The 24022-nt window shown below is 42.4% G+C and overlaps 1 protein-coding gene across 1 annotated transcript; it reads left to right on the top strand.

Moving 5' to 3' along the window:
• Nucleotides 1-1714: 1714 nt before the first annotated feature.
• On the top strand, nucleotides 1715-20774 carry KLF5 (Kruppel like factor 5). Its single transcript, XM_035320725.1, has 4 exons — nucleotides 1715-2100; nucleotides 3450-4320; nucleotides 5439-5498; nucleotides 18837-20774. Exons 1-4 carry the CDS (start codon nucleotides 1879-1881, stop codon nucleotides 19013-19015), a joined length of 1332 nt encoding a protein of 443 aa, XP_035176616.1. The 5' UTR covers nucleotides 1715-1878; the 3' UTR covers nucleotides 19016-20774.
• The last annotated feature ends 3248 nt before the right edge of the window (nucleotides 20775-24022 follow it).

Raw genomic sequence — 24022 nt, 5'->3', positions numbered from 1 at the left:
ATGTGTAAGTATACACAGAGCTTTACTCGGTGATACCGCCCTAATTAAGCAGCCAAAGCGTCTGCCAGAGCAGGCCCTTTATAAATGTACATATATAAAACAAAGCAAAACAAAAAAACAATTTTGAAATTATCTGTTTATCATTCATTTAATCAGACGGAGGTAAAGCATGTAATTAAAGTTTGCAAGTCTCAGAAACATGTCAGTTACTACAGCCATGCAATTTACATAAATGTCTGAAAGTTACGGGTGTATGTGCTCCGCCAGATGCTGCCTAGCCCCGCGATCCCGCTGGTCTTTCAGGAGAATTACAGCTGAAATAAGGTGCGGACAGCACATTTTTAAAGCTGTTACGGAGCAGTCTGCACCAAACTCCTCCTTTCCGAGGGTCACAACCGCAGTCTGAAGCCTCGCTGGGATAAAACAGGGTTATGTGGGGGGCATTCGCACAAACCCCAAACGAGACCTGTTTGCTAAAACACCTGTTTCCAGGCTGGAATGGAAAAAAAGAAATGCTGGCGATGAGTCCTGGGGAAAAGGACGCTGAAGTACACACACTGTATGAACTGAATACATACTAGTGGTGGATGGAAATCGGTCTGCACTACCTTACGGGCTGCGTTGAAGGGAGCAGCCGGACCCACGTTAGCAGTATGGAGCACCAAGCTACAGGCTGCTAACCAGCTGGTTCGTGGGGGGAATGCTGTGCTCCTCCTGGCTCCTAGCTGGCCTTCGGCACCCAGACCCTGCAACAGCCTCCTTGCACGGGCTGGGAAGCGTGTGAGGCTGCCCAGAGAAATGCTATTTTTTTTTTTTTTTTCCCTGGAAAAAGAGCCGTGTCTGTAAATGACAGGGGGTGAACGTGTGGGGGGGGGGGGGGGGGGTGGCAACATTTCTCCAGACCTGGAGATTCCCTCCGTGCAAACCGGGACCGCAGGGCAGCAGAAGGGTGGAAAAGTTTTGGTGAAACCTGAGGCAGCCCAGCTCGCTGGCCTTCTTTTTGGCTGTACTTTTCCCACACGGTGTGAAAACCTCCGTGGCTGTGCAGAGGGACGGCGTCCCTCCCTCCTTCTCCTCCTGCGGTGAAACCTGAGGGAGCCCAGCTCGCTGGCCTGCCCCTGCAGCGGAATCGCTCTGCGCCGAAACCACACCTCAAAGCCAGCGCGCTGACAGAAACTCGCCTTGTCCGAGAGGGGAAAAAATAAACATAAAAAGAGTAAAAAGGGGTAGGAGAGCAACGGCGTGCCTCAACCTTTTCCTCTCCCCGTTTTGCTTCCTTCCACCTTTTTCCTCTCCCCTTCTTCCAGCCGCTTTTATCACAGCACTTTTCTCAGCACACGGCAGCGATGCGAACGGTAGCACCAAAATTCATTCACAGCAGGTTTCGAGCACGAGTTGTCTCCGGGACAAAAAAAAAACAAAAACAATATCGATAATAATCATGAATTTGAAGTGACCGGCTTTAAACCCCCCTTTTGAAGACGAGAGGTGGGCAAGGCGGTTATACCCAGCCGCGGAGGGCTGCAGATGACACTAAAACCCGAGAGGGGCCCGGGCTGACGGGCACTTGTTGAGGCGCCCCGCGCCGTGCCGGGCCGTGCCGGGCCGCGGGGAGGAGCCCGCCGCCATCCCGCGGGCCCCGAGGGCCGGCCCCTTCCCCGCGCCGGGTGGGGTGCGGGGGGCGGAGTGGGGGAGATAGGGGCGGAGAGGGGGGGATAGGGGCGGGCGTGTGCGGCCCGATAGACACCCGTGGCCAGGTACGGGCGGAGGCACTGAGGGCCACGCCGGGCTGGGGCTCCTGGACAGCGAGAGCCGAGCAGGAGCCGGAGCCGCCCAGAGCCCAGCGCCGCTGGGTCCGTGCCGCCGCCGCCTCGCCTCATGGCCACCCGGGTGCTGAGCATGAGCGCCCGCCTGGGCGCCGTGCAGCAGCCCGAGGAGCCGGTGTTCGCGCAGCTCAAGCCCGTGCTGGGGGCCAGGGAGGCGCCCATCTTCCCCGGGGAGGACATGAAGCAGCAGCAGCCGCAGCCGCCCCCTCAGCAGCAGCACCCGGGGGGCGGCGGGGGCGGCGGCGCGTCCCTGCCGGCGGAGGAGATGGTGCAGGTAGGCGAAGGGGGCTGAGGAGGAGGAGGAGGAAGGAGAGGGGAGGAGAGGAGAGGAGAGGGTGCCGTCCGTCGGACGGGTCGGGGGGAGCCGGGTGTGTTGGGAGCCGCCGCCGCTGCCGCGGGTGGGGTCGTGCTGGGGTGGGGGGCACGCACCGGGGGCTCCGTGCCCGTCCCCAGAAGCCGACGGGGAGCGGGCCGGCTGCTGGGGGAGCCGCAGGTTGGGGGCTCGGCTTCAAAGCGAGCTGCCCCCGGCTTGTAAACAGGAGGGGGGGGGGGGGGCAAAAAACCCCCAAAAAAAAAAAAAAAAAAAAAAAAAAAAAAAGCAGCCTGGCGTGTTAGGGCAGCCCCGGATCAAAGCGCCGGGCCGGTGTGTTTGTTTTGTTTTCTGGTGGTCTGCCTTTGAAGGAAGGGCTCGAAAGCCGCTCTGGGGCAGGGGTTGCTGCCTGGCAGCTGCTTTCTCTTTTCGGGTGCTAAACGGATCTGGAATGAGCGCCGTCTTGACAGGGCGAGGGGGAATGTAGCATTTGCCCACTGGAGAGTGCACGATAAATGTTTTGCCGATGACTGTACCAGGCATGCATCAGGCGCTCGCCACCCACGGATTCCCTCGCACCACTACACCAAGGGAACGATCCCAGTAATTAAAGAGCTCTCCCGGCACCGAGGCATGAATAGGGACGTGTTGAGCACGCTGTTAACCAATTACACACCGTGCAGATTTATTTTTTAAGTTTTAACGCAGTCCCCGGGACGCTTCGCACGAGGGGTACGGTAGCGTAGCCAGCCCGCCTTCCTTTTATTCGGTGTTATTTCTGTCTTCACGCTCCGTGTTTCTCATCAAACGCCCTTCTTCCACGCGCGAGAAGTCCTGGAAGCGCAGGGATCGAGTGTGTATGAACATCGTCTGAAGCGCTCGGGTAGCCAGCCGAGGATGTGGCTTTTTAAAGTTCGCATTTCAAAGAGGCGCGGGCGAAACAGACCGGCAGCAGCCTTGTTAAACAGCGAATTCCCGAGCGCCAGATCTGTAGATTAGACACGGAGCCTGTCATTCCTCTGTGTAGTGCTGTCTTGTAGACATAAAGATGAAAAGTTTGTCGTACGCCCAGGCATCGGATCAGTCTCGGTGCTTGCTCTGCGTGCCGGCGCTTTACCTTCCCGCTCTTGATGATGTTGATTAGCCTCCCAGTTATAAAAGGCAGCTTTTTATTTAAAACTCCCTCCGTATTTAACTCGGGGTTGGCTAAGGAGCATTGTTTTTTTATTTCTGAAGTCTCACGCGACGTACGTGCCATCTTGTTTCTCAGTGGGTAACAAGTCATGGGGGTTATCGTACGTTTCTTTTTGCAGACGAGATGTGAAATGGAGAAATACCTGGCGCCTCAGCTTCCGCCCGTCCCGGTCATCCCCGAACATAAAAAGTACAGACGAGACAGTGCCTCAGTTGTAGACCAGTTCTTCACTGACAGTGAAGGCTTGCCTTACAGCATCAACATGAACGTCTTCCTCCCTGACATTAGTCACCTGAGAACTGGCCTGTACAAATCCCAGCGACCCTGCGTAACCCACATCAAGACCGAACCTGTCACCATCTTCAGCCACCAGAGTGAAACTACTGCCCCAGCCCCTGCCCCTACTCAGGCCCTTCCCGAGTTTACCAGCATCTTCAGCTCTCACCAAACTCCTGACGTGAACAACATTTTCATCAAGCAGGAGCTTCCAACTCCAGACGTCCATCTCTCTGTCACGCCCCAGCAAGGCCAGTTGTATCAGCTCTTGAGCTCACCGGATCTAGATATGCCCACCACGACTCCTCAGGCAGCCGTCATGGACTCCCTTAGCAATGTTTCCATGCCGTCAGCCATGGCAGGCCTTAACACCCTCTCCTCGGCGGTTCCACAGACTGCAATGAAACAGTTCCAGGGTATTCCCCCCTGCACCTACACCATGCCAAACCAGTTTCTTCAGCAGCAGGCCACTTACTTCCCCCCTTCGCCCCCAAGCTCAGAGCCTGGGAGTCCAGACAGACAAGCAGAGATGCTACAGAATTTAACCCCCCCTCCGTCATATGCCGCAACTATAGCTTCCAAGCTGGCAATTCACAACCCGAATTTGCCAGCAACTCTGCCAATAACTCCCCAGAACATCCAGCCAGTCAGATACAACAGAAGAAGTAACCCAGATTTGGAGAAAAGACGTATTCACTACTGTGACTATCCTGGTAAGCAATGAGTTCCAGAAAACTGAGCTCTTGTGATAAGAAAGTGTGATTAATTACAGTCTTTTCTTTTAGCTGTAGTATGCTTAGAGAAACAAATAATTTCTTGTTAAAATAGATTTTTTTCTTCAGCATCTTATTTAGTGTGGTGTGTATTTACATTCTTTAAATAATGCACATCATTTTCTTTGTGTCATTTGTTACCCTCTTAAACTCCTGAGCTCACTTTCCTGTGTTACAAAAGTTGTGTTCCATTAAAAAAACAAACAAACAAAAAACAAAAAACACACACACACACACACAAAAAAAAAACACTTCTGTAGTTAAAGTCAGTGTGGCTGTCCAGCTCATGCTCTTGCCTTTCCAGCTCTTGTGACGGAGCAGCAGCTGAGCTTGAATCTGATGCTGAAAGACTCGCTTCAGTTCCTGGCAGTCAAGGCTATGGCTGTATCTCCCCTGGTACAAATAGGGAATTCATCTGCCTAGATATATCCATTAAAACTACCTTTGAAAATTGTCTACAGATAAATTCCCTTCGAGACTATCCTTCTATTATATTGCACTGGAAGAGGAATCTAACTCTACAAACCTTTCCTTCGAGTAATGCGTGGTGCCAGATACGGGACGCTGACACTGCTCTGCGCACACCTAGAAATCGCAGCTCTTGGTTCTCTCTCCCTTTACAAATACTACTCACAGTGGTGTATCTCCCGGTTGGTGTGCATGATAACTGCATAATGGAAAAGTGATGTAGAATCCTGGGTAACAACAACACAGACTGGTTTCAGCAAATTCTTTAGGAAAATTAAGAAAAAAAAGTCTGTCTCTGAGCTGTTAACTTATGTAGCAGGTGTTACTATACGTAGATTATTCTACACTACATTAGAAGTTATTAAGTCTACCAGAAACATACATATTTTTTTTTCTATGTAAAGCAATGTCTCCTAGGAGCTTTCTACATTAAATTATACTTCTAAATGGTTATGGTGCCAGAAGGTAATAAACTTAAATGCTTCCAGATAGTACCTCAGCACTGCATGAGGAAGTTAAAACATGATGTGGAGCGTTCCTATTCTCCCTACTGAAACATTTCTCTTCCATCTTATTTTATTTTGTTTTAGGCTGCACGAAAGTTTATACAAAGTCTTCTCACTTAAAAGCGCACCTGAGAACTCATACGGGTATGTACTCGCTCTCTCACTGTGTCTTGCTCATTAATGGGTTATACATCTTTTGTAAAGGCAGAAGCGTTTGATCTGCTATCTTCTCCCTGCTTTCTGTAGAGTGGTATGAGATCAGGCTGGCAGTTAAGAAAAGTTTCAGGTTTGGTTAGGTTAGTAAGAATTCTTTTTATTCTTAATGCAGTTTTGTTGAACCTTTTACAATACAAAACTCAAATCAGTAAAGAATGAAACAGATGGAAATACTGTTTTTCAAAAAATAGGACTTGATTCCTGTGAATAATGAATTCAACTTAAGTGCTCTAATTTTAAAGATTTATCTAAATAAATAGAATTCTATATTTTGAGCTTTATCTTTGACCTGTTAGAATTACTTAATCTTATTTTTTTTCAGAAAAGTAATGAAAATTCCCCAGGTATCTCAATTTAAATAGCCCTTAGCATTAAGTATGCCTTTTTTTTTTTTTTTTTTTTAAGACAAACTGTTCTACATTAAAAAGAAAAAGAAGCACAGAGACTTCATTTCAGTTTTTTGTTGGTGAAAGACATTAAAATGGGGGAAATGAAAATGAAAACTGTGTGTAACATTTGTGTTTGTACCTTGATCGAGTTCTGCCTGCAGCTACAGACAGTCCCAGTTCGTGGGCCTGCACCGAGCCAAGCTCAGGACAAAGCTTTGCTTATCCACGCACACACGAGCTGTGCCTTCAAAGGACAGTTATGTGAAGGCAAAACTTTGCAGGGTCTGCTCCTGAGGGTGGGCCCATGTAGACAGAAAGCATGGCAAGAAAGGGAGGTAGGGGGAGAAATAGCTAGCTCCCCAGCAGCACGTTTGCAGCTACTAGGACAGTTCTTTGCTGGGATCTTAATACAAAACTGGTCACGCTAAATCTTTACAGTAAAAAGACAATTGCTTAATTGCTTTTTTTTTTTTTTTTTTTTTTTTTTCTCCGTAGAAATAAAATGAGAGGGTTACTACTCTTGTTTTTTAAAATGGAGTGTGAATGCCAACTCTTACGTGTAAACATCAATTCAAAGCAAAACAGGAGTCACAGTTCAAGCAATTCGCTTAGTGAAGCAGGCTGTCAACACTGTGGTTGTGCTGCTCAAGTAATGGGATTTCACTTAAGTTTAACCCAAAAGTCAACAGAACAGAACATGAGCTATGATCTAACAAAATATTTCAGTATCTCTGGAAACAAGGCTGTGTATTCAGCAGCTGCTCTGAATGTATCTTTAGATTATTGTAGAGAAATTGAGTATCTCCAGGCTAAATGTTACTATGGAAAATTTGTTTTGATAAATGAAAGTTATCTGTGGTGCAATCACAGTAAAAAGTTAAAAGCAACTGTACAAGGATTATTGCTTAACTGTAGTAATAGACTAAACAAGAACACACATTTTTGATACGTACAAATTCACTCATTACCAGCTAGCTTAATAAAGATATTTTGTGAGGCTATAAACCTGAATAATGTCAGAGAGTGCAATATTACTGCCCTTTAATAAATAATCTGTAAGTGTGTGTCTGTGCACTTACGCATTTCAGCCCGCAATTGAATCTCGGTTTTAAATATGTCACTTGCTTTATACAATAACCAGGTAGAAGATAAAAACAAGCTTCTACTCTAAAAAGGAGCATTACTTAGGCTTCGTTTGAAACGTATGCTTTCCCTTTTTAAAATAAACTTGTATTTTTTGTACTTTCAGTAATGACTAGGTTTTTAAAGTTAATGCTTGTGTGCATAGAAGTATGTGTACATCGTTAATATACATTGCTTAGGGTCACTAATGTTTATTGTTACCTTCACTTTTTTTTTTTTTTTAACCTATAGATGTTTGACCTTAGAAATGTGGATTAATGTGCAAAGGTCAGAGAAGCTGATGTATTCATGGAAACAAGAATGTTGTTTTAGATAAAAATCTAGTGAATTTAGGCAAGCCTGGAATACAAAGGGTCTTCTGGGGAGGTGAATGAAGGGATAAACTGTCTAAAGTGTTAACATGCAAGAATGTGAGTCCATATCCTGTTACCTGCATTATTTTGGAGTTTGGATTAGTTTAACTCTCTTGAATATTCATTTAATACTTCAAGATTTCCAGTACAGATTCTAATCTCCCTCATAACATACGGCTGAAATGTGTCGATTAACGAGCAGGATCTCTGATGCACCCGAAACCACGTAAATCAATTAACTGAGGGTTACCTAACGAGGGAGACACAATCTCAGAGCAACTGGGGTACTCTGGGGGCCCAGCTCCCTCAGGATTTCAGGGGAATCTCCCTACTGACCTCAGAGGAGAGGGACTTGATACCGAGGACTGAATTTGAGGGTGTGTTTCTGTGTGCATACAGTCCATTTTCTGTGCACCCCATCCCCCAGAACTATGAGTTCATACGGTGTTTGTTGAGCTTTGATTTTAATTTTTTTTTTTCTAAAGACTTGCGAAGCTTTTACCTTCAAAGTCTGAAGTAATTGTCACGTAATCCATTTTAATAAAGTTGTGTGTGATATTCTTTCAAATCCCTTCAGGGATAGCAGACCTGTTTATCTGGCTAAACCCGTTCTTTAGTAATCATGGACCACTGAAGTTGTTTTCTCCTTATTCTTAGTTTCTTAACAATACCTTTTAAAATTGGCTGCAGTCTCTCTCTCATCCCAACCAGTCCCCGCCCTTCTCAGCAATCTGTCATCTTAAAATAAAAGAGCCTGCAGCAAAGTTTGTCTGCCATTAAAAGTCAAGACAGACCTTATGGTTTTCCTTTTGTATTGGAAAATCTCAGCCTTTTCACAGTATTTATTTAGCAGTCTTTCTGTTCTGAATGGCTTTCACTGAGTCTAATAGATGTTCTTTGAGAACAAACTTAAGGAAAATGTTATTTTTGATAGGTGGAATGCAGGCTATAGTCTTCCTTAGAATTCAAATATGAACATGTCGGACTTCTATGTTTAAATAAAACTGGAGGAAGCGCGCAAGAGGAAAATCCTGTACTTTTTTTCTTAGGCGTTTACCTTGCAGTGAGTCAGATGGTATAAACTGGTATAGTTCTTATCTAATTAAATTATGCTGGACTCTGTATTCACGCTTTCACTGTTGATTTGGAATCCAATAGTCACATAACCAACTAAGCAAGGTTAACGTTCCAGTTGCTGAAGCAGGCATACATTTTTTTTCCTTCCTTTAGATAATGCTTTAGCATTTGTCAGTTACAAACTAAGTTTTGGTTGTTGATACACTGGTAACCCAAAACATGGACCATAAGCAAATATTCAGCTGCTGCAAAGATAACACAACATTGTGCGTCCATCTCTGTGCAGTTCTGGAGCAGATGTCCAGTATGTTTGAATAGCTTAAATACTTCAGCGTGGTATGAGTAACTCGGTATGAGTTATTCCTGAAACGGGCAGAGAGTGATACTCAGCGTGCTGTAGTACCTGTTGGAGCATCTGTCAAAATAGATTGTATTTTTTTGACATCTTGAAGCAGGGATTTTACCTGTTAGTCATGGAACGAGTTTAGTTTCATAACTTGTATTGTGCAACTAGTGTGTAGAATGTGGGGGGGGTGTTAGGTATTTATTGCAGGCTGTCCAGCATGAAAACTACCGTAAGGCACAGGCATAACAGCTCTGTGTCCAACTAGAAAAACGTGCCAAATGTCAGTGCAAAGCAGTTCATTGCCTGTTGCAGATAAACCTCATTAGATCTCTTCTGTGATGTCTGAGTAGACACATATATCAAACTATCCTTTAGAAACAGCGGTCCTATAACTTTGCCTGTTGCATTTCTTTATGTGTAGAAATTTGGGACTCTTGAAGTTGAGCCTTTGATATGCAGGCACCTGGAATGCCCTACCTGTACCCTACCCGTGATACTGCAGCAGAGCTGCTGGCTCTAGGGTATTTTTTATTATTTCCGTGAACAGCTGCACTCTTGAGAATTGTGTATGTTTTTTAGAAGAAAATCTGTCACTGTTTTGAACACATCAAGGCGCACACATCGAGGACATTTTCCAGCTGCATATTGGTTTTCTGTATACAGAGTCTTTGTACAGGCATGTTCTCTGATCACATGGTGGGTTTGCCATTAATAGTTTCTAACATTAACTGCAGAACTATTTCATCTCTATCTATAGATCTAGTTTGTATTTGGTGATGGGAAGTGGAAGCCGAGATAACTCCAGAGAAATGGCATTTCTCTAAATGAGATGCACTCAAAATACTTCCACTGTCCCTAGTTATTTCAAATGTTACATAGGCATGGGACAGCTGCTATCTTGTGCAGTTCCTCAAGGTGTTAAACGTTTCATTTTAATTTAGATCTCTGCCTCAATCGATCCAGAATTAGCCTGTGATGGTACACCAGAATTAGAACCAGTTGTGTGCAATGGACCTTTGCAGTCCTCAGGACTTTGTGCTCAGAATTTGCCATAGTTGTACATGTATGCGTGTTAATGGTGGCACCAGATAGCATTGCCAGGCATTCAGGATGCCTGTTCTTTAGAAAGGAAGACAAGCAGTAGTGGACTCCTACTGGGGAAAAAAAAAAAAAAAAAAAAAAAGCACCTCACAAAACCATGCATTGACTCGAATCATCCCAAGAATTAAAGGAAGGATTTCATTCGTGTTGTACGAGTGGAGAACTGAAGCTCCGCAAGGCTCTGCCTCATGCATGGTAGCAGCTTTCCATGCCTGTAGCAACACTTTATCTTGGAAAAATCTTTTGGATCATGAAAATAACCATTAAGTAGTATTTCCATGCAGATTCTGTTTCTTTAAACTGTTGAATGAGTCAGTTGCACAGATTGTGCTTTAAGGAGATGTCAGTAAATGCCGTCATTGGTAGAGAGAATAAGGAAAAATGGAGGAGAGTTAAATAAAATTGTTGACAAAGTGCATTAAAGTGCAGTGTTGCTAGACACTGCTGGAGAATATGTTGTTATCTTTTATTTATGAATTCTGCTAAATCCATTAGTTGCCTGTGTGAGAAATGGAAGTACATTATTTTCCTCTGCAAACCACAGTTTAAGGGAAAATGATGCATTTTTCAAACACTTTGTGGATGATTGCAGACCTTGGGATTAATTGATTCAGTTCTTTATCTGTAGTCATAACCTAAACGAGACATGTTTGAATGCGTTGCTCTTTTCTGGGTGAACTGTTAGCAATGTAAGGCTAAGTTTTAATTAAATATTACCGGTCATTCACGTCAGTGTCTGGCACTCAATTTTTAGGATGCAGGGATGAAATTCCAAGGTGTCAGGTGAGGGATACTCCTGCTAGACTTGAGATACTTAAAAGAAAAGCCTAACATTTTCCTTTTGATTAAAAGCCTAGAAGGTCTCTCTGAGCATGAAAGCTTAAAGCAAAAACAACAAAAAAACAGTGTTGTTTCTGTCAATTGCTCCCTGAGAGGATTAAACTTCAGTTCCAGGATATTTGATTCCTGATAAGGAAACTGTTGACCTAAGAGACCGGATTTAAATATAGTTCGTTTTGAGACCGCCCTACATACACTAATATAGTCCAAGATTCACAGCAATTGCCAGTGATTAAAACTTTCCATTATTTGATTAGACATTCCTTATTGTAATTAATTTCTGAGCTTGACTTGGACAATTGATTCCTGGTTCCACAGAACGTGTGGTGAGTGCTGTTGTTTGTTGTTTGTTAGATGACCTGCACCTCCCATCGGGGAAAGATTAGAAACATGTAAGTAATGTCCTAGTTTAGTCTGAGTATCTTGGTAGCAGCATTCCTGTCCTGTCAGGCTGCATTATTTATATTCGGTGATCTCTAACAACTCTGATTAAGGACATATTAAAACCTTTGATTTTGGCAAGTGTACAGCGCTTCGCTTTGAATTAAAATAGCTTTAATGTATTGCTTTCAGTTTTTTTGTGTGTGCATACAGTAGATGGAAATCTGGAAGTCTACAGTACATGTTTAATGAATTCCATTTTAAGAGCACCTCTTATCTGACTACACAAGAGCCAGTGTTATTGGTATGAGAGCTAAAGAGCTGTTCTTGCACCACAGGCGTGGATGAGGAAATGTGTTCTTCAGCACAGAACTTGTAGACACGGCCATGCACCCCAGATGGCATGGATTTCTTATAAACCTACTTAGAAAAAAATTCCTTTCCTCTTTGTTTGCATATCTCCTTGTGGAGAGACCACCTCTGTTAAGACAGAATCTTATGCCAGAAAGAAAATAAACCGTTTCACAGGCCAGTCAAGATTCCCCAGTAATCCTTGAACTGCGTAAGACAACACTTAGCAAAACAAGAGCACTTCGGGCGTTGGTGGGAGCTCTGAGAAGGATACTGCCCTTTCATAGGTGTTGTCAGAAATGGAATGATGCATAAGGTTTTTTTTGACTGTCCTCCCTGCTTACCAAAAAATTACCTTTTCTCCTGTTCATGCTTCTGTTGGAAAGATCAAATACTACTTGATTTATCAGCGATGGGGCTTACCAAAGGGAACTCTGTTACGGGATTCCTTAAAATCCTGTTTTGTTGTGAAATAGTACTTAATGGTCACCCATTAGCCCTTACTATACTAGGCACAGGCTTTTATCACATTTTAAAATGTGCAGCATATGTTATGCATTCATATCACTGGGGGACTGGATGTTTCAAGGACTGCATTTATTTCATCAACTCACAAAATAAGCTGGATTTCCTTCAACCTCTTTGTGCGCCGTCAGCCTTCTAATCCCTCTCCGTCTTGGACAACACAGAGAATTTCGATGCACTAAAGAGCTTTTAAGCAGCTGAGTTTTTTTTTTTTTTTTTTTTTTTTTTTAAATTTTGAAATTTCATCTTTCTGTTCTTTCTCTGGAAAAAAAGCCTTAAATGGAGGCAAAAATGCAAGCTAAAAATCTGCTTTTAACAATGACTAAAATGCATAGTTGATGACAGAAGGAAGGTCCAACTTTAGGTGAACTTTCAGAGGTAAAAACTTACTTTGAATGAGAGCAGAAAGGTACCCAAGCAACTGCTTTTGATTCCAGTCAGCTGTAAGAGGTAGGACTTTAAAACTGTGATCCTGTAACCTAGAGGACGGCTATTTCAGGCAAGCTAAAACAGAGGGAAAACCTGCATTTGTTCCTAGTTCTTCTAAAAATTTGATTGTAATATGTCAGGGAACTAAGACAACTAATTTTAAGATGTGGAAGATTTGAAAGCAAATGTGTCAGAAAACTTGGGGGGCAGACAAATCTCTCTCATTAGCCTGTTTTAAAACTGGACATGACATAGGTACCTACTGGTACAATCACTATGGTGCAGAAGCTTCTGCTTTTCCTCCCACCTTCTTATCACACCTAGTCGCATGTGTTTCAAGGCCAGCGCTTGGCACTGTGAAAGTTATTCCAGTGGAGCAGAGTGTTTTGTGGTACCGATGGGTTTGAGTCTTGCCCCAAAGCTAGGCCGGCCGCTGCTTGGGCCGGGATTACGTGTTGTCTGGACTACCTGGGGCTGGCTTTCTGCTATTGTCAGACACGTCCGTCTTCTCACTCCTGAGGAGGCAGATGCCAGACAGCGATATGGCACGGAGAGAGCCGAAACGTGTTGTCTTTGTCAGTGACTCATGAAGGCGATGCGTGCCTCCTCACAACTTCAAAGGGGTCCCTTCCCCACCCCCTTCTCCACCACCAGGTGAAAACACTTTCCTACAGAACAAGAATGGGCATTTCATCTTCTAGCCAGCTTACTCACGTCGTCTGTGTCTTCTGTTCCCTGTCATGTCCAGCAGCAGCCTTGAAATGTGGGACCTTGGTTGAAATTGTCCCTTTTTAAGTCACTGGAGTCATCGTGCCGGCTCTGTCAGACGCATGGAGGCTGCTGGCACTCCCTTGCATTTCCATTTGACAGAGGCCTGTTTACTTGGCCCGTAGTTGCAAACACTTAGGTGGGTCTCAAACGCTCTTTAAAGCACGTAGCATTAGGTAGCTTGCACATGATAAACACAAGTAACATAAAAATGACGGAAAACTGGGAGGAGGGATCATTCTATACTCTTACGAGCCTGTAATCAGACGTTGTGTTTTTGCAGTTTGAAAGCTGTGCTGCTATTTCTTCCTTAAAGAAGCTCATAGCTCTGACAGAAAATAAGAGACATTGCAGGTTTTGGTGGGTGTAATACCTGTATTTGGGTTTCTGCATACCAGTGCAGCTGACTAAATTTAGGTTTGAAAATCTGGCCTGCAACGTTTGCAGCTTTATATTTAAGGAAAGCAATTCTAGTAGTGAATTACAAAAATAAAGTCACACAAGTCTTTTCTTGGGTGAGGTGAGGAAGCTTACTTTTTTGTTAATGGAGAAATTCATCGCTAGTGGAGGTTTTCAGTGACTCTTTTCCAAACAGCAACTTAAATAGAAACATTTTCTAGAACAAGGTCAATGTGGTAAAGGGTGTTTTCTGAATGACCATCGTCTACCCCGTGGGTGGCACTGTACCTTACCCACGTGAGTATGGGAATAACCGTCACTGCCAGTAGATAGAATTAAAGTTAGGAAAGCACTTGGTGTATTTTTAAACTACTGTGTCGCATGAAGATAAATTAAAAGGAGAAGAGCCAGCACTGTGACTCACCGGTCCAGATAATGCTTTTGAGGTATCAGCGTGAGTCCCAAACCTTGGGATCTACAGTGGGGTAGTTTGTGTGTCGAAGTGGACAGTATGGTCAGCATGTTATATGTAGATACCCAGACATCTTTTTGACATCTTGAAATCCTAAAGCATTTTGTGTGTGTGTGTATGTATATATATATATACATATATATTTGGCAGATAAACACATTGCACGAAGAATAGTCTTCTTTCAGGTTAAACTCCCTTATCTCGTGTTAGGTGCTTTCTGTAAAAGAGCTTCCAAACTAAACATTAGTACTTAAAATTTCTATGCTCAAATACAAGCCTGTTTCTCATGCTCTACAAATTTATTTTTAAAACTGTAGAATGGATGCCTATTAACAGTTCAAGAACTTAAAATATATTTTGGGATGCATAAGCCTAGCAAAATATTTTAAATCAGTGATACTGGAAGGAGGTTATACAAAAATCCAATTAAACTTATGAAATCCCTATCCTGTTGAAGTATAATTTAAAGGAAAGCAGTTCTGTTTCCCAGAAGTGCTGTGTATAATATTTCTGGCTTGGGAAGAAAGGGCTGGAGCGTGCTATTTGGCTAGAAATCGGTACCAGCTTCCTCCATGGTGTTTTAGTTGAACAGTGTTGACATTCTAACAAATCCCGTGGAAGCTCCCCTGAAGTGGAGGAGTTAGCTGTTTTCTTGCTTTTACAGTGAAATATCTGTTTGATACAGTGATCGTGTTCCAGTAACTGAGCTATACTGCATTCGTATTTGATGACCAATGGCATTCTTGGTTTAACACCCTATAGAAGTCCTAAATTGCTGGAGGAAAACCAAATATTTCTGAAACTTTGCAGCTACTGTATTTCACACAATCATTAAAATAAACAAATCTTACATTACTATGTAGCCAATGAAAATACTGGATAAAGGGTTCAGTGTCCCTTGTTGTGTATACCTTGTTGTGTATATGTGTGTTGTTTGTTGTTGTTCTTCTAAAATAAATCCTCAAACCCAGATTGCTGAGTGCTTTAAAGTCAGTGTAGCAAAGCAGGAGGATCACTTCAGAAAATATAACATGAGGCTTTTTTTTTCCCCTTGCCACAAGAATTTACACTGAATTCTTATTTCTGCTAAATGACAAAAAGCATGTGTATAGACCAGGAGAGAGAAAATGCTACCAGCTAGTTGTCCTTTTGCTTTCTTTAAAGGAGTGAAAATAATCTCCACCTTCTTTTTCGTGCCCCCCTCCCTCCTTGCCCAAAAGGAAAACATTTGAAATTGATTCAGTTCTTAAATAGAACTTTCCAACGGAAACTAGCATTACAAACATAGATATTCAGTATTTTACCCCTAGGATTTATTCAAAATAATCTGAGCCTCTATATTGGCGCTAAAAATACATTTTCCAGTTCTCACTGGTAGCCAAAGCAGGGGTTAAAAGCAGCATTCTGGCTTTAATTTCCAGTACATAAAAGTAACACTGTTAAAACAATCTGTGTAAGGCACCAGCTTGTTCCCCTCAGTGCATCCATCCCCTGAACACTATTCAGTTCAGCTCAGGTCTGCAGAAGGCAGCAGGGCTCTTCTGCACGTGCCGCTGCCCCACCACGTGCCTTTTCCCCTGAGCTTCCAGGAGGTCTTAGTGGCCATGGCAGCATTACAAGGTGTGGTGACTGCTGTGGTGGAGTAAGCTGTGCAGGTTTCTAGATATATCTCGGGGAACCTGGGGCCCCTGGAGTTTGGTGGGGGTCTTGCCATTGAGATCATCGTTGACTGGGAGCCTGTTGTGTCCAGCAAGCCCCACCGTTCACCACAGTCCTGGTTTCTGGTGGTTTGTGTGCCAGGAGTCTTCGCACCACTTGTGTTGTTACAATTGAGTCAGAATGGGAGGTCAGAGGTTCTGTTTGGTCTTAGAGTCAGGTACTACCTGCATGGGACAATTCTGAGACTGCTTATTCAATACAACACGGCGCAGCACTCAGTGAGTTTCTACATGCTTCACACCTCCTCAACACCAAGCTTAGAAAAAATGGGTTTAGTTTCCTGGTCTCCTTCTCATCCATTTCATTCCAGGCAGTCCTCATCTCTTACATGATAAGTGCCATCTTCCTGTCTTCTTGAACCATTTCTCTCATTGCCAATTCTGAAAATTGGTAAACACCTTGGGAGTATACAGAGACCCATCTATTGATATGCTCTCTCTGGGTGGTCAGAGTTGGGGGGGGGGAGGGATCACAAGCCCGGGGAATTACAACTGACAATCACGGCAGTTTTAAGTGAAAGTTTTTATTAAAGATTGTCCAGAAGCTCTTACAGAGTCATCTTGATGAGACTACTCTGGATTTAGGTTAAAAAAGAATAAATCTAAACCAGATAGAAACATTTGATTAGAAGAGCTTAAAGACAATATGGAGAAAGAGAGGAAGGAAAGGAGAAAAGGAAATACACTGGTTTTGGGTTAAGGTGATTCAAATGCAAAATTAATGATTTTGTGCAACTTCTGTGCATTTTAACACAAAGCATTCACAGAAGATCACTCTAGCATTATTCCTGTGGAACAGTAGTGCAAACTTTTACAGACCCCCACATGAACTATAGTAAGACCCTGTTTAAATAAATCAAGGATGACGTATATATTGCAAAAGATCCTGCACCGAATAGAGATATTTTCTGTCACTCTGCCATGAAGACCAAATGCGTTATCTCAGCTGGCTTCTCTGATGTTAGAAAAGCTTTATGCACTGTGTTTGAATGAGATGTATATTTTAACCTGCAGTCTAACATTGCATGGAACAAATACAAATATCCTGTACTGTAGATCACTCCAGTCTTTGGTTGGTATCAGGCAGGGTAAATTCAACCATGACAGAAATTTGTAAGAAATTGTGGCCTGATTTACCATCCATCAAATAATTTTGAACTCTGGGAGGTGATTCCAGGGCCCAGGTTTGTTGTTTTCTTAAGGCTTGATATTGTTTCTATGTGATTTCAATAAATCCCGGTTACCCTTTGTGCAAAGAGCAGGGATTTTGGTTGGCTGGTTAGTTTTTCTTTTAGAGGTCTCATTCTAGTTGTGATCATTCTGCAAGTATGAAGGTACTTCCCCATGGTGAGCAAACAGATGACTTTACTGCTATTAGTAGATGGAAAGTTACTACTTAGTTGATCAGAAGAAGCAGTATAAACTCACAGACAAAACCATTTCCATAATTTCATTTAAATGAAAATTAAGAGACTCTGAAGTGCTGTTCTAAAGTTTCTCAAATGGTGTTTTCTGCAGAACAAACAGCTGAATTGCAGGATATTGCCTTGTCTTTTTTCCGCGTGCTAACGTGATGGTAAAACAGGCAACAGTATGAGTCACTCCACAACGCTATAGGATTGCAACTGCGAGGGTAAAGGTCCAAGACCAAATGGAGAGGGAGAAAGAAGGTCTGTAAGCTGTCTGAAAGCATTTTTTGAAAGCCCAGCCTTGGTCTGATTCTGCTTCAGGTGAAGCTACTGCCGAGTGCTCACATAAACTCACTTTTCTTTCTCTCTGCCAAATGGATCAAATTAATATAAAGGATATGGATAGCAATTGACTGTGCGAACTGAAAGGTGTTTTTGTCAACCAGCGTCAACCAATAGCCTATAAATAGGAAATCTTAGGCTCTTTATTTATACGAAGCGTACTTGTATGGTGACATCATGTCCATACCAGCTCCTGAGCAGGTGTATGCCCACATGTAAAGTTCTCTTTTCACATAGAATTCATCGTGGCTTCATGTCTTCGTGTTTCTCCCATTTCAACAAACAAGTTTGTAAATTATAGATGTGCTTCAAGTACCCTGTTTATAGTTTTAAAATGGATGAATGCAAGTGTTTTGGGTGGTTGGACCAGTGTATTTAGGACTAGCAGGATACTTCAAAGTTGTATTCAGATTTTCTGTAACATAGCAAGATGCCATGCTCCGTCTACATCAGCATAGACCGACAGAAACAAGCGAGCACTTGCCTCCTCTAAAATATGGCTATTTAAGCAGCTGATTGAAGACATTTAATGCTGAATTGAGGACTTTGGTATTTTAGATGCTTTCTTCTATATATAGCCAGCCCAAACCAGAATACCACATGATTTTATTGCCTCTGATGTTTTAGAAAATATTATCCCAGTTGTATTTGTAACACACTGTGCACCTTTGTTCACACATCGGAAGATCTTAAACAGATCTATACATTGTAAGGAATCTTTATAGAAATCTTCCAGTTTCATACTGGTTTCAGCTTTTAAAAAAGCTCGGTTTAACTTAATTTACAATTTTTTAAAAGGTACAAGTGTTCAATCACAAACTAGGCTTGACTGTTTTGAAACTTTCCTCTCTACCCTCTAATAATGAGATGGATGTGAGGAAGCATATTTCTCATGCAGGGTTTTTTTAAAACCTGTGTTGCTTTCTGTACCGTAGCTGTCTCTAACTTGAATGAGTATTAAGCTTATGTTTGAAAGTTCCTGAAGTGGTGCCATTTTAATGAAGCATTAATCAGAGGTTCAAGTGCAAAATTTGCTGAAACAAACAAGAGGTTGTTAATTTGAGGCCTGCTGAACATGCCTGTGAATAATTGGGAAGGATCAGTTCCCGCTTTGTTGTTGTTTTTCATCTTTAAACTGAGCAGCAGTGGCGGTGCGATCTCACGCCGATTTTCTTTGGAAAACGAAGCGACAGCTGACAGTGCTCTGCTTTCTGTCTTTCCAGGTGAAAAACCGTACAAGTGCACGTGGGAAGGCTGCGACTGGAGATTCGCACGCTCGGATGAATTAACGCGCCACTACAGGAAGCACACGGGGGCAAAGCCCTTCCAGTGCGCTGTGTGCAACCGCAGCTTCTCTCGCTCTGATCACCTGGCTCTCCACATGAAGAGGCATCAGAACTGAAAGCTGGACTTGTCGCTGAGGCAGTTCTGTATCTATGCAATTTCCTATTGACTCTCGAAGTACAACTAAAATGAGTTTAATTTTTGAGTATGGATTATCCATTTAAAAGAAATCTCAAAGGCAACTGGAAATGTATATTTTGTATATTTATGCAGAAAAAGGGAAGACACTGTATCACAATACCGGAGTGTTCAAGTCATTTGTTTGCTCTCATGATGTATATGGCTTTAGTCAGCAGGTTTCATCTCTTTACAAGTATTATGTCTTGACACATGGCAGCGTTACACTTTTGTTTTTCTCTTGTGGTGTTTTGACCAAAGCACTGTCATTGTGACAGTGTTTAGTAAATGAATTAATGAGAGGCTACATATGAATGGACGCAGTGGAAGAGCCATGAATTGTAATCTGTCAGGTTTTTACTGGACATACTTAGTACTTGTGTTTTTTTTTTTTTTTAAATGTTAAGTTGTTCTGTGGAGATAAAATACATAGAAAAATTCATAAACAGCCATAGAACAAAACATTTTGTTCTGTATGTTGCATGTTTGCTATGACAAAGATTTTGTAAATATGCAAATCAGCTTTTTAGGTTTAATACAAAATTTTTCTAAGAATTATCTGAAAAAAAGCAGTTGTTTTACATTTGATAACACGGCACATTTACAAAAAAAAGTTACTTAAATACCTCTCAAAACAATACCAACTGGGCTTCATTTTTCTTAAGAGAAATGAGCAAAATGTTCAGATGTTTTGTACCTGTTAACTCAAATAGTGTGCACTGAATATTCAAAGCAGGATTTCGTTTTCAAATTGCTTAAAAGGGGGGAACATTTAGAATGAACTGTAAAGTAAATGTTGGACGCTTAAATAGTGGGGATAGTTATGATATACATACAGAATGTTAAACCTCTTACTATAAGCTAAACTTAGTATCACTTTAAAAAGAAGGATTTAGGATGCAATTCTCATATACAGACATGTTAAGCTGGTTCAGCACGAGTATGATCTAGTTTCATGTGGATATTGCATATAATTTATTAGAAGGTAAAGGAAACAGTAATTTTGTTTAAAATTACAGTGTAGTTTAGTTAATCCACTGTTGAGATGGACACACGGGAGAATTTACTGCTGACAAAAGTAGCTGAAACTCCACTGAAGTCAGTGAGGTGGTGCCCTTTTATGCTAACAATGACTTTGATCCACAGTGTTCAGCCTTGAAATAGTAATTGAAGAGCCAAAGATGAGGTTAGACCATGTAGGATTTGGCCAGGCAACAGGAGAAAATGAAACAAACCTAGTAAAAGTGTCTGGATTTCACAAGCCGTAATATTAAGCTGTCAACCAAAGGGTAAAATAAACAATCAAAATACCAAAAAAGGGTCTTGCAGGAAAACCTAGCTTTGTTAAAACTGTTGTTTGTCTTTATTTATTTGTGGTATATGATAGACTCTTTTTTTTTTAAGACAATTTTACATATACTTGATAAATTATAGTTTTGTTTGTTATAGTTAGAAATGTTGCTCTTAATGTAAATAGTTGACAAATGATGTAAATAATTTTGTAAGGCTTCAAATGTTTATACGTGGAAACACATGCATAAATTGGTTGCTGTTTTGCTTCTTTTGCCTCCCCCTACCTTATTTTTGTATTGTGGTATTTCCTATGCAAATGATGGAGCAAACAGCTGTATAGTTGTAGAATGTTTTGAGAGAGAATGAAATGGTTTATATATAAAAGACTTTTTTTTTTTTTTTTTTTTTTTTGCAAAATAAAACAAAGTGCCTAATGTGTGTGTGTGTGTCCTCTGTAGCTCTTGACAATGACAGTTCTGTGTTTTTTCATTACAAACTGGAACTCATAGCAATATTAAGCTAATTAAGAAAAAGAATTCATGTTATTTCATTGCCGGGATTGTCTCTTTGGAAAGTACCTAGCACTTTGCATCCTGCCATGATTAAAGTAATAAATGTGAAGTGATAAGTGGTAACTTCAGGGTGCTTTTCTGCCACCAGAACTTTAAAGGAAGTGTGCAGTAGGCTGAGAACAGTTGCAGTAGTCCATCCACAGGCATGTGATAGGAAAGGAAAAATACTCATTGGGTGCATACAAGAAGTATGCAAATTCTCTCCCACTTTCAAATCAGGTAAAAGCTGTTCACACCCATCTACAGTGTTGCTCGAAAGTACTTTCTCCCCCCAGAGTTCCTTCCATGTTCTGGAAAAACAGGAGGCTCCCAAAGAAGTGCCCTCCACAGCTGTGTCTCCTTTTCTGTTATTTTTGCTTGGAAGATGTAAATACAGTTCAATTTAGAAATTCCAGTTGGTGTGGGTTTAGATCTAGGGTTGCAAATGTGTTTCGATCCTTTCTGCCAAGCTTAAAGAAAATGGGTACACTGAACTTTTTTTAATGAAATAGGTCTTAAAAGCAATGCAAGTTTCTTTAAATTTTGTTTATTATTCCAACTTCATATATCCAATTAAATGAACTATCAATTTATTCAAAATTCAATTACTGTCCTGTAAACTGTGGCTCTTATTCTTGTATGTCTCAGTTCTTTCCTTATAATCTAGCTTTGATTTTTCTTTAATTGATTTTTCTCTCTTAATTAGCCTCTTCCATTTCACATAAAACCAGTTCCACACATTGACTAATCCCCTCCTTATAGAAAATACCAAGGATAGGCATGAGTAAAGTCAGTGAAGCCCTGGTTAATTACCAAGGAAATCTGCCTGCGTCTAACCTAACTGCAGAACCGCAAATACAAGAGCAATGTTTTGGAGGCCGGGAACGATAATTCCCAGCAGCATTACTGCCGCATTACCCTTTTTTGATCCAGCAGTTAGAAAAAGCGCAGCGGTTCTTCGGAGTGTTTCTGTTAGGAGGGGAAGTTGGCAATGAATTCGGCCATCATTCATGTGCTGTCACAGCTAAGAGAGAGTTACCAGAGCTTATTTTCCTGCGCGCAGGGTGAAGTAAATAACAGCAGTGTTCCAGGGCGTTCGGCGCGCCAAGCCTCGCCGTTTGGCTCAGCCCAAATAACTCGCGTCCCGTTTGGGATCGGACCGGTGGCAGGTTTAGTAGCTGTTCCTGGACTTCTGCAGATGAAGACAGTTCCAGTTCTGTGTTTCCCATGCCTTTCCACAACGAAGGCCCGCTGATTCCATGGTTTCAGCCTCTGACGTTGCCTCACGCTCCTTTTAGATGTTCCTATTGCTCAGCTACCTGGTTGCATAAACCAGCTTAATGGCTCCTTGTTAATCTTGAATGAAAGGCCATAATTAGGCCCATCTACTTCAGCAGCACTTAGCCTAACGCAAACAGAAACACGCAGAGCAGACCTATGCACTGGAATACATTACAAAACTGAAGGTGGAGAAGCTTGCTTCGGTGGCGAGTGCTACATCCACAGCTCATGGTATTAAAACAGCGGTTGAACAGCCCGTCTGATCTCAAAACCTGCAAGAAGAGGTAGCATCATCATAGTCTCTACGTGGTTTGTTTGAAGCAGTTGGTGCAGAGTCCCCTGAGGTGCTGAGGCAACTCTCAAATCCAGATCTCAAATTATCATTCCACGTGAAGGGAAAATCCAGTTGGCAAACTGGCTTTTCTAGTGATCACGTGAAAGCAACATTGTCCTCTCCACTGGGTGCTGAGTTCCTTCCTGTGGTTTTTATATTAGTTGAGGGCCTGATCCTCCACAGAAGTGCCTCTGCGCCCACATGGGAATCCTGTGGCATTCATTAAAGGGGATCCTCTCAAGGATCCTTGTTTTAATCTGGTCTGTAAGGTGCCACGAGGCTCTGCCATGCTATACAACCACAACAATGGTTTTGCTGTTGACCTTCATGAAAGAGAGTCCGGCTCAACAACTATTATCCAGAAGAATGTGATGAATTACTCATGTGCTGAATAATGCATCCTGGCACTTTATGTGTAAGAAGGCAGAGGAAATTTATTGGCCAATGTAAGCAGGAGAAGCAGCCCAATGGATATGCTTTTAATCAAGTGACTTGCATGCTTTGTTTGTGTTTACTTATTCCTCCTCTCCTTCACCACTAACCATTACGCTGTTGTCCTCTGCCATGTTTCTAGCACCCCCACAAATGCTTGTTTGGGATTTGGGATTTGAGCTGACACAGGCCACTGGAGAAACTTACGGCAGACCAGGCAGAGAGGTCTACAAAGTGCTGTCTATGGCAAACAAGACGTGCAGTGGTTCCAAAGATTTCTTTGATGTTGCTGTTGTGCTTTTTAAAAATAGCTACTGTTTACATATAAATATGTATGCAAATACATATTGGCATCTGTGTGTATGTGTGCCTGCTCACTTGAATATTCAATTTAATTTCGACTCCTGGCAAACACTTGCTTTTGAAATCTCTTGATGGCCATGAGGTCCACAGGTTAGCTGAGGAGCAGAAGGGGGAGGAGAAAATGGATGTTCCTATGTTTCCTCGTGGAATTTCTAAACAATCAGGGAAATGTAAAGACCTGTTTTCCCTGAGCTGTGTATACTGTACTCAGGAAAATGCAACAGTGAATTTCTGTTTCCAATGAGTAGTTTTTTTGTTTTTTATTTTGAAGTCTTTTAAATTCTTTTGGAGAGAGTGAGAGAGAGCTGTACAGAGAAGGAAGGGCAGTTACAACAACAAAGCTAATTAGAAAAAGAAAAAGAAAGTAAATCTTCAGCTGGGCAATCTAAAAACATGATTTATTTCTGCAGGAAAACTTGCGCAAGAGGTAGCAGACAGCAACCTGAAATAAAGTCTCGAGTGTAGCTTGTCAAAGCAGAGTTCCTCCTCCCCTAGCTCCACTTTTCCTTCCTGGTCTCTGCCCAGCCCCATTTCTGCTGCCCATCAGTCTCAGGTTTAATTCATGTTCCCCACTGCTTCCATCCCATCCCACCCCACCATCTGGGTGCCAGCTCTGTCTGCCCCTCCTGCTCCCAGCCGGGACGTGCATCTCACCTAGCTCAGGTTCCAGCAGCGATTGCTCTCCCTGTTTGAT

This window comes from Oxyura jamaicensis, chromosome 1 (assembly GCF_011077185.1).
Source record: "Oxyura jamaicensis isolate SHBP4307 breed ruddy duck chromosome 1, BPBGC_Ojam_1.0, whole genome shotgun sequence".
Classification (NCBI taxonomy): domain Eukaryota; kingdom Metazoa; phylum Chordata; class Aves; order Anseriformes; family Anatidae; genus Oxyura; species Oxyura jamaicensis.
This window is presented reverse-complemented; position numbering and strand designations above follow the sequence as displayed.